Source organism: Meriones unguiculatus, chromosome 5, assembly GCF_030254825.1.
Source record: "Meriones unguiculatus strain TT.TT164.6M chromosome 5, Bangor_MerUng_6.1, whole genome shotgun sequence".
NCBI lineage: Eukaryota > Metazoa > Chordata > Mammalia > Rodentia > Muridae > Meriones > Meriones unguiculatus.
The window spans coordinates 113,252,649-113,264,343 of NC_083353.1; the positions used below are offsets into that span (position 1 = coordinate 113,252,649).

General features: G+C 42.1%; 1 protein-coding gene across 3 annotated transcripts in view; it reads left to right on the forward strand.

Annotated features, from left to right (window-relative positions):
* Window positions 1-9,649, forward strand: part of LOC110556297 (C-type lectin domain family 4 member A-like) — a 28,219-nt gene extending 18,570 nt beyond the window's left edge. For 2 of the 3 annotated variants that reach the window (XM_060384173.1, XM_060384174.1), the window contains 2 exons: window positions 5,578-5,720; window positions 6,391-7,276. In XM_060384173.1, coding sequence (XP_060240156.1) covers window positions 5,578-5,720; window positions 6,391-6,648 — 401 coding nt within the window. In that variant the 3' untranslated portion in view covers window positions 6,649-7,276. The other variant, XM_021649999.2, reaches the window with a different exon arrangement.
* The last annotated feature ends 2,046 nt before the right edge of the window (window positions 9,650-11,695 follow it).

Consider the following 11,695-nt stretch of genomic DNA (forward strand, 5'->3'; position numbering starts at 1 on the left):
TTAACTTCCTCCATTTCTTTAGCCATGATCTGTTTGATTTTATCTTCCTCTAATTCTTTACATATTTTATTTGTTTCCTCTATTATCCTCTTCATCAGCATAGATGTAAGGCCATCTTCTTGAATTTCAATTAGGCTGCTCACCCCTGGATTGCTGTGTTCTGGAGATGCCATATTGCTCTGTCTTTTATTGGTTGAGATTTTACGCTGACCTCTACCCATTCGGCTGTTTTAGGTGTTGGCTGTTAGTTTCTGGTCCTTCCTGGAGTCCTGAGGTAGGGAGGATCTCCTTGGCTGGAAGATGATTTTTCCTGAAGGAGGCCTCCTCCGCTTTTTTGGGTATGGCCAGTGTTTCTCAGGAATTGCCACTGCTCACCTCAGGCGTATAGACCTGAGTAGTAGCTGTGGTCTTTGTTAGTCAGGGGGGCTCTCCTCTTACCCGTAGAAGTCCTCGAGACAGCTACCCTGCTGTTTTCTCCCAACAGGGAAACTCAGTCTGGTACCCTGGGGCACACAGTTGTGTCTGGGAAGGTGAGAGGAATACCCAGCAAGTCTCTGGGCCAGAAGCTGAGTGTTCCACTCTGGGCCAGGAGACTGTGCACCCAATTTTGAGATGGCTGCTGGGGGCGCCACTCTGGTCCGGAGGCTGTGCACTCCTTTCTAGGCTGGCAACTGAGGGCTCCACTCTGGTCTGGAGACTGGGCGCCTCACTCTGGGCCAGAGGCTCTGTGTCCTGGTCTTGGATGGTGGCTGGGGGCGCCGCAAGAGGCTGTGTGCTCTGATCTGGGGTGGTGGGTGCGCCCGCTGGTTCCCAGGACCTTTTCCAGGTATTGATTGGGTGACCTGAGGTCGGTCCCAATTGATTTCCACACGGTAGGCTTTCCTCTCACCTGGCAATCACAAACGCTGGTGTTTTAGGTCCCAGAGTTCAGTCTCCTGGTCACTATGCCAACACTGATGTCCTGCTCCTCAGACATAGTGTCCTCCTGGCACTGTCATCTTGTCCCCCCCTCCCTCAGTTTGTGTTTTCTTCATTGCTTCTATTTCCACTTTCAGGTCTTGAACAGTTTTATTTGTTTCCTTCTTTTTCTTGGATTTCTTGGCTTTCATTAAGGGATTTATTAATTTCCTCCCATTTTTGTTTGTCTTTTCCTTGATTTCTTTAAAGGATTTATTCATTTCCTATTTAAGGACCTCTATCATCTTCAGAAAGTTGGTTCTAAGGTCTTTTTCTTGTGCTCTAACTATGTTGGGATATTCAAGGCTTGTTGTAGTACCACAGCTGGGCTCTGGTTGTGACATTGCCTTGGCTGTTGCTGATTGTGTTTTACAACGGTGTCCAAGCTTTTGGTTTGGGTGATTATAGGTCTAGGTGCTGATTTCTGAGTTTGTGTTTGTTTGGTGGGTATTTTATTCCTTAGTTTCTGTTTACATCCTGGCCTGCTCTATGTGGCCTATGGTTGAGCAGAAGTTCTCCGCCTGAGTTGCTTCTAGCAACAAGCATAGCCTCTTGTTGAGTAGGGGTTTCCATTAGAGTTGGGGGCTTGGAAAGAGTGGTGAGGAGGGGGTGGATATTGGGGGTAGTGTCTGGGGTGCACTAAGGGAGTGGAGATGGTCCAAGGGTAGGTGGTCTGTTTGGAGTTCTGGCATCCGATGTGGCCTCTGGTCCAACAGTGACTCTCAGCCTGAGTTTGTCTATTGTTCTTCTGGATAGTTTGGCCACACCTACCTGTTCTCCTGGCTGGCATTGCCTAGACTTGAGTAGGGAAGGTCTACCTGAGTTGTGTGATATTTCTAATGGATTCTGAGAAGTGGAGTCTACATGTACATTTACATAAAATCGGAAAATCTGACATGTATGCCTCCATTTTTCTACACAAGTATTGTTTGTGAAAAGCGTTCTATTATTCTTCTCTAGTTTCTGCTTCTTTCTGAACCATCTTGGCACACTGGCTGTTTCTCATTTATCTATCTATCTATCTATCTATCTATCTATCTATCTATCTATCTATCTATTAAAGAAAATGACAAAACCTTGTATCATGAATATTAATTACATAAAGTGTTGGGAGTTGTTCTGATGCTAGCCCTCAAGATCTGGTTAAACCTATCCTTGTTCTGTAAATCTATTCTTGTTGTGTAAACCTGCCTAAGTCATTATATCTGATTGGTTGACTAAACAACCTATACCTGGGCATGGCAGAATAGGGTAGGCTTGGTGAACATTCCCTGGCTTTGGACAGGAGAATAGTGGGAGACAGATGGACAGGAAGAGAGGAAGAAGGAGGAAGCCACAATGGATTAGTGTGGAGAAGAAACCACATGGGCTTGGAGGAAGGACTCCAATAATGGCATGGAAAGGCCCAGATAAAGGATAAAAGCAAGTATTTATAAGATTATGGATGGAAGATAGTCCATATGAGGAGTATTAGGTGGATAGCATTGGATGGGGGCTGGGAGATGGATGGTGAGGATACTGAGACAGTGCAAGTGAAATATCTGCCCAGCTCAAGGTAAATAAGGCAATTATAAAATTTAACCAGTGTCTTTGTCTTGTTATTTGTGATAGTGGGTTAGATAATACCACCATGATAATCATAGGGCTAATAATAAACACTAAAGCTCCAACACTCATTTTTTATTTACTACAACAATAAAACTTTATTAGATTCCTTGAGAACAATTTTTTTTGAGACAGGGTTTTCTTGTATAGCCTTGGTTGTCCTGGATTCATTTGTAGACCAGGCTGATCTTGAACTCACAGAGATCCACCTGCCTCTGCCTCCCAGAGTGCTGGGAAAGGTGTACGCCACCACATCTGGCTGTAAACTCTTAATGAGAACAATTTTAAATTTATAGAAGATTTCATGTGATGATCTAAAGATACCATTCTAACATGACATATACATAGTGTCCCCATATGAACATCTTCCATCAGCAAATGTGGTTGCTACAACTATCCAGTGAATCCTGACGTCAACGCTGCTGAAGTTCACAGGTACTAGACTCTCATCTGGGTCACCACATTGTATGTAGCTGTCACATCTCTTTAGTCTTTCTTTGGTTGGGATAAGTTTTCAAAAAAAGTCTTCTTTTAAATGATTCTGATTATCAGTTTTGAGGATGACTGATCTGGCATATTATAAGATATTCCTCTATTAATTATTTTTGAGGAGGAGGATACAGGTGTGAAATGCTGTAAAATTATAAAAATTATTGTAGACTGTTGATAGTGCCTGATGTTCTACTTAAGGTTGGTCATTTAAAAGCATACCTTTTTTATCATCTAAAACTTTTATTACTTTTAAAAATATGTATTCTTCTCTCATAGAATACATTCCAACCACAGCGTTTATTTCCCCATCTCCTCCCTGTTTCCCACACCTCTTCATTCTCCAGACCCACTGCTCCCCTGTTTCCCTTCAGAAAAGAGCAAGCATCCTCTCCTTGTGGGATCCTTTACCTCCTACTTGGTTGCTTCAACCAGCCTTGAAAAGAGTGTTAGGCCTAGTCTTATTGCACTGTGCTATGCTGTGTCTGGCCAGGAAACCTTCCTTTTAACGGCTAACCACGAGGTATTGGATAAGCAGTTAGAAGGCTCATCACTGGAGAAGGTTAATTCTCCCTCTTTAAGTAGTTATTAATTGCCTGTAGCTCTGATAACAACAAACATAGGTCAAGGATTTGAGAGGGTAGAGGGAACATGGCAGGGATTAGAGGGGAAAAAATGAAGGAAAAATGACATAGTTACATTATAATTAAATGTAAAAAATGATTTTTTTCTCCATTTTCCACAGTATAATGTTTGGAAGGATGTTGCCATATGTAGCCCACATTATGATGGAATAGTGGGTTAGGTTTCTCAAGAGACAGAATCTGTCCAAGTTCTTCATAAAGATGTACAGCAGGCTCTGTTGTCTGAGCCTTGTTTGTGTTTACCATTGCAAGCGTGATTTCTCAGTTCTTCACTTAATACTGCAGCTTTGGCCATTTGTTCTTCGTCTCCTCCCATTGTTTGATGTTTTCTCATCTTTTTGACATTCTTGGCTTCCATATAAACATACAGGGATATACATGTGTGTGTGTGTGAATATATCTCTGTATATCTGCTACAATGTGTTTCTCAGTTCTTTGTTTTATTTTTCATATATTTTATACCCTTCTCATTTCATATAGACAGATTAGGGATCATGATGGAAGACTGGATTTATTTATTTATTTATGCCTATTCAAGTTCTGTGGTTTTTGTTTCTCCAATTAACTGATTTGTCACCTCCATTTTACTATAACCTCTGCACTAAAAATATTCTATTAGATTTTTATTTACATTGTTTTTTTTTTTTTTACTTTTTTGAGGCCTTCTACTTTACATTTATCTCCAGAGTCTTTGTAATATTTTTGTGAAATATTTGTACCATCACCAATTTAAAAGTCTGTGTCAGAATTTGGCTGCCATGATAATTGACATGTGTTGTTTAAGTACAACATAATAAATTATAAAATTTTCTGGTTCTTAGTATGATTAGTTCTATTGTAATGCTAGGTTCACAGGACCCTCAGAGACCACTAGGAGGCTACTTGATGCAATAGCAAGAGAGCTTTATTATGAGAGTGATCGAACTTGGGACCCAAGACTCACTGGTGCAGCAGTAGAGAAGTGGGACCCCAAGCTCTGAGTGAACAGGATTTTTAAAGGGAAATTCTGTGAGCAGGGGTTTCCATGGCAGCAAGCAAGGGGGCACAAGCCTTGGCATTACAGAATTGGGTGAAATTTAGCAGGGCGGGGTGACCTTTTCTGAGGCACACAATCACAATGGCTAAGGCATATAATCACAATGGCTATTTTTCTAAACCATATCTGAAACATTGGGGAGAATTTTCCCACTCAATTTCCAACCCATTCCCATTGATTATTGCCAGGGAGATTGTATCTATTTTCTATGAAGCATTTATTCTGTATTATTTCCTGGAGGTTGTTGCTAAGAGAGTTAACTTTGTTCTCTGCCAGGTGCACATTTTGTGATATTTCCTGGTACCTGAATTCAGCTCCCTGTCAAGATGGCTCTTTATTTTAAAATGGAGTTATATATACTCAGGCTAACTATATCCAGGCTAACTTAAACTCTTCCCTATTCTTTGGAGAATCAAACTGTTTCACATTATATCCTTGGAGTCTGAGTGTCTTTTATAGTCTGTTTTTCTGGCTTTTTCTGATTGCAACCCAGAAGGACAAAGAGGCCCCGACATTAGCTCCAATGGAGGTAGACATGGGTTGCTTGGCAACTGAGGGGTGAGGGACTCCTTGTTGTATCTGGAGAAGTTGGGAGTTCCAGCTTCCATCAATGTGAGTTCTGCAAATAGCCATTTTTTTTCCTTTTTGGAGACAGGGTTTTTCTGTGTAGCCCTGGCTGTCTTGTCTTATAACCACACTGACCTTGAATGTACAAGAGACCGTCTGCCTCAGCCTCCCAAGTGCTGGGATTTAAGTTGTATGTCACCACCAACTGCTTTACAAGCAGCTTTAAAAATGACTTTATTACATTTCACTTACATTTATTTCTTCTCCCCAAAAATAAAGTCTGGAGCTGTTGTCCAAAGGATTGGGAGCCATTTGGTTCCCAGTGCTACTTCACTTTGAAGAACTCAAATTGGAGTGAAAGTAAGAATCGGTGCTCCCTCATGGGGGCTCATCTGCTGGTGATCTACAGCCAGGAAGAACAGGTGAATCTTGGGAGAGTGTGGAGTGTGGGAAATGGGCCAGACATGCTGTCTGCCTCTTTTTTTTTTTTTAAATACAATTATAACATTTTCTGGGTTGATATTAAATAAATATTTCCTAAGTTCTATTTCATATAGAATATATTATACTTTGAAAGCATAAAAATTAAATTATGGAAGTGAAGAGAAACATCAGGAGACACCTATATTAGTCACGAATAAAATAACCAACTTAACACTCTTTAGTCAGTTCGGGAGTTGTGTTGGCATGAGTGTCGGTGCAGGAGGCTTTCCATCAGATAGGCAGAAATGGGTGCTTCAGCCTTTGCATTCTGCACCTGCTCCCCCTTCTGTGGACCTAAACACACCCCAGGGAATCATTGTATCAGACCAACACATGAGGGTGGAGGGAAGGATGGAATGTTTCTGCTTGAAAGACGAGTTTATGATCTCAGCACTCTAAGGATTCCTATGCTATTGCCAGTTGCCTAACAGAGAATGGCAGAGGGAAACAGGATCAAACTGGGAGAGTCACAACCAACCATCATAAACAAAACATCTGAAGTAATGAATGGGAAATTCACATTCTCTCATGCACAACTTTCTTTTTTTTGTTTTTGAAAAAAATATTAAATTTTTGTTATTCACTTTGTTTATTCACTTTGTATCCCAGCTTGAGCCTCCTTCCTCATTCCTTCCCAATCCCACTCTCCCTCTTTCTTCTCCTCCCATGTCCCTCCCCAAATCCACTGATAGGGGAGGTCCTGCTCCCCTTCCTTCTGATCCTAACCTATCAGGTCTCATCAGGACTGGCTGCATTGTCTTCCTCTGTGGACTGGTAAGGCTGAAATTTGCAGGCAAATGGTGGGAACTAGAAAAGATCATCCTGAGTGAGGTATCCCAGAAGCGGAAAGACACACACGGTATATAGTCACTTATAAGTGGATATTAGACATATAATATAGGATAAACATATTAAAATCCGTACACCTAAAGAAGCTAAGTGAGAAGGAAGCCCCTGGGTAAGATGCTCAATCCTCATTAAGAAAGGCAAATGGAATGGATAGCGGAAAAGGGAGAAAACAGGGAATATGCACAACTTTCAAGAATAGTGTTGGTGAAGAAAAGAGGGGAGTGAGTCTGAGATGAGAATTCATTATTATCATGGTCAAAGACTGTTTGCAGTCTCATGAAAATATGAGTGATGACTTTAGCTGTGTCCTGATCAGCCAGAGAAGACATGCACTCCTGAGGGTGGTGGGGGCTCTTCTATTCCTTGGTTCTTTCTTTGTCTTCTTATCTCTACATGACCAGAGGGGAAAATCAGTCTAAATATCAAGTGTACCTCTAAAATGTACAATTACTGTATATTAATGTAAAATTTGAAAAATATTTAAGGGCCTTACAGAGATGAACTAGGATTTGATTATTATGTATTTGCATATTTGCATCATATCAAACCCAATAATTTTGTATCATTAAAATAATAAAGGTCTTTTAAAAAATTATATTGCAGAAAAAGAAGTGCTCAGTCCAGGCTGAAAGCTGATTCTTTCTTTTCTTTTAGGATTTCATCACCAAGATCCTGGAAACTGGTGCTACTTATTTTATAGGGCTGTGGGATGCAGGTCATCGACAGTGGCAATGGGTTGATGAGACACCATACAATGAGAGTGCCACGTGAGTATAGAGTCATATGGAGGAGTCCTGGGTCCTGTTCATGAGAAGAACTGAGGGTGTTCCAGCTTCAGTTGTAAAATTAAAATAGCTCACTCCTGGTGTAACTGCTGGGGAGGGAGGTACTCATACTCCCACATTTACTCATCAAAGGAGTCCTGTGAGACATATGATATTGATACTTCCAGTAGAGATGAGGAAACTGAGATTATAGAATACAAGAAACCAGGGCACCCAACCAAGGTCCTTACACCTGAGTGGATTTTATCATGCTTCCAGTCTCTCATCTATATCTTTAAAAATAGGATTTAATTTATTTTTATTTGTGTATATGTGTATCTCTGTGAACGTGAATGTGTGTCATGTGTAGGTGGGTGTCCGTGGAGCCCATAAACTGATGTTGAAATCCCTGAGCCTGGGTTACAGGTGGTGTGACTCGGCCAACATGGGAAGAGAGCTCTTACATTTTCGGGAAAATCAGCAAGCACTCTTAAAGTCTGAGCCTCCTCTCCAACCAACATTTATACCTTTCTAAGAAAAAAAATTCATGTCAAGATCATAACTGATTATTTCACATAAATCAAAAGCCCTCAATCTGATATTGTTATCTCATATTTATTTAATTATTTAAATACCCTAATATTGTCCAATATTAATATTTATTATTGATTTATCTTTTAGTTAAACAGTGGCTATTCTTAAACCTGCTGTATACCCAAATCTCCACACAGAGACTAGGATTTATATAATTAACCTAGAGCACAATAGTTACTCCATCCTAAACCTCCAAGCCTGCATAGTTTCCTCCCATTCAGATTTCCCACATTATACTTGCTTTTAGTCCTTATCTTAGGTCCGGTTCATCTCTCCTCATGGTTCCAAGTCCTCTCCTGCTGATCTCTCCCTCTGATCCTCCCACTCTCTTCTCTTTCTGCCCCTCCAGACCAGAATGTCCCACCCTATTCTCTCCATTGCACAGCACTGGCTGGTTGTTTTATAGAAAATGCAGAGAACAAATGGTGGCATGTTTACACAAACTTGAGACAGGTGATTCTTAGAATAAACACCACAATACAATGTACTGATTGAAATCAGATAGTGGGGTAGAGAAATCAGCGTTTGAATGAACAAGGGTAAATTGTATACATTCCACAAGAACATTATACCAACACTCTAATATTTCAGTATGTTCTTATATTCTATCCTGATAGCTCTTGTGAGAAATACATAGTGAGGTTATTGTTCTCAGTTTTCAGAGTAGAAAACTAGGAATCCAGGTTAATTACTTGTACTAGATGACAGGAATAAGTAGATTATCTAGTATTTTAACTAGTCCTGCAGTCTCTAAAATAATTTCATTGTAAAATGAAGAAAAAACCAACCTCATTAAAACATGAGAATAAGAAGAGAATCTTTCAGCATAAAATAAGCACCATTAATTTGCTGTCTCCTGGTACCAATACCTAGGGATGAAGAAACAGTAGCCTTCGAGGTGTGAGCTGGGAGAACTTTTAAGAACCACACTGATATTGCATTGAGTGCTGTAGGTCTTGTTATCAAGGGAAATGTCAGATGTGGGTGATGGAGATTGCTTGATTTGTACATACCTGAATCTGATTTCCACAAATTCCAACCTCATCCTCAGGCTTGGTTACCCTTGCTTTCTCTTTTCAAACATTATTGTAGGACACACCCTGATGCTCTTTTCTCCATTCCAGATTCTGGCATGAAGGTGAGCCCAGCAATCCGAAGGAGCAATGTGTTACAATAAATTATCGGAAACCTGTATGGGGCTGGAATGACATCCCTTGCAGTGATAAACAAAAGTCAGTTTGTCAGGCGAAGAAAGTGTACTTATGAATCAAGCATTCTCCATGAACATGCAATTGCATTGTTATCCAGCATCACAAAGACACCTGGGAATTTCTTCATGTGGAAGACATGTTCATTGAGTTTGAAGTAGGGACATATGATAATACTGGTATATATGTATACCTCCTTTTCATTCATCCCTCTTTTGTATAATGAGATATTTTTCATGTAGCAGAGGCTGTACAGGAGAGACTTTGTGCATATGTGGAAGCACACAAGCCTCTCTGTCCATTCCCAGATTCCCAAAGTCTTATTTGCTGATAACATGGTCCCCCTCCTCCAGCTCTTCTTCCTCTTTCTCCTTCTCCTCCTCTGTCTCTCTCTCTCAATCTGTGTCTTTGGCTTTATTGATGTGTAATTGACAAATAAATCATGTATACTTATGTTATAGTGTCTTGACTTGATATGTAAATGTATTATACATTGGCTACCACAATTAGGTTGACAACATTCTCTATCAACTATCATAGTTGCCTGTTTTCCTTTTTTCTTTTGAAAAAGAAATATGTGGGATTCGGAGCCAAGATGGCGACTAGCACACACAGTTTCTGAGCAGTGGGATACCTGATCTTCTGAGTTGGAGAATGGAAGGACCCCCAACCCAGGAAAACCACAGCGAGGCTTTCTGAACACCAGAGAACATCGCAGGAGGTGAAAACTTTGGCCTCCGGTCACCCGGAGACTTGCTTGGGGAGGGAGAGAAAAGATCCTTTGTTCTTGCTGCACTCCCTTCCCCCAGACCTCCTTCCTCCTCGGCACAGCGGCACAGCGGACTCATCTTTCTCAGCGCAGACCTAACTGCCTGGGGTATACAACCACTGAGACGGAGCCCCAACCACTTTAGCGGCAGACAAAAGCCAGCAGTACGTACCCCGGAGTCCCAGATTCGCGCAGCAGCTGCACCATCCTCCCAGGGCGCGAATCTGCTAGACACCATACTAGCTCCGCAGGATCGCCATCACTGACGGTACGACCCGCCCAATCCCACAGTGACAGAGAATACGCTATATACTCACCGAAACCAGGCAGAAACGTCATACAACCTGGACACACCAGGCACTGGGCCTCCCAAGCTTGGAGAGCACAACGAAGAGATCCCAGGACTTCCCAGAAAGCATTGGGACTAGCAACCCAGTCTCCAGTTACAGCAGGACGTGGCAGCGGAGCAGTACTGAACTGGCGGGGCACCACAGCCCTCCAGTTTAAGACTAACCAGGGCCAAACCAGAGAACAGAGAGCCTGATTACCCCATCCCTGCTGAAGTGACCACCCTGAAATCTCCAGCTGCAGCAAGACCTCAGAACCTGGCAGTGACAGTAGCACAGAACTGGCGGAACACATCAAAGAAGCAGGGCCAAACCAGAGAGCAGAGAGCCCCGGATACCACGATCTCGGCCAAGAGACCTGCCTGTAAGTGAGTGCACCCTTGAGAATCTGCAGTTCCCCAGATCCTGGGTCCTTCTAAATCAGAAGCCAGGCATCGAACCCCCCTCCCACCCACATACCCACTTTGGGAAACAGAGGGGCACTAGGGACATTGAAGTTCCTGCCCTGTGGGCCTGATTGAGGAGCTAAGACAGTTAATACCAGAAATTGCGCTGCGATCATCATTAGCGCCTGCGACATATACAGTACAGAGCCCCTCCCACACACTCAAGGGTTCAACATTAGCCATCACTCTGTCCCTCGAGAAACTCATCCACGCACACTTACACACACAGACACACACGCGCGCGCACGCACACACACGCTTGCATTTGCCCCGTTTGCGCCTGCGTACTTTCCTCCCACAGGTACAGCTAGTCCTCAGCACACGCTGAGAGTGCTCAGCTTCCTGAAGAACTCTCCAGACACCAGAGAGAGACAGCACCAGTCTGATCTGCAGAATCCAAAAACAAACAGGGAAGGTTTCAGATAAGCCAATGGCCAGAGGTAGGCGAAAGAACACTTCCAACATAAATCAGGACATCATGACTTCACCAGCAAAATCGATGGATACACCAATTCAGCAGAAGCACAGGAAAATGATTTTAAAGCCATGCTTGCCCAATTATTTGAGGCTCATAAGGAGGAAATGAACAAGTCTTTCAAAGAGATGGCCAGTCAATTGGAGGCAAAGAAAGAAGAAATAGACAATATCCTTAAAGAAACACAGGCAAACATAGCCAAACAAATAGATACACAAGTAGAGGAAAAATTAGTGGCATATAAGAAGGAAATGAAAAAAGAAATAGAGGCCATCGTAGAGAGACAGGAATCCAAATTCAAACACATGAAAGAAATGGTGCAAGGCATGAAAACAGAATTAGAATCAATAAAGAAAACACAAAATAAGAAAACCCTTGAGCTGGAGAACTTGGAGAAAAGATCAGGAACCACAAAAGTAAGCATCACCAACAGAATACAAGAGATGGAAGAGAGAATCTCTG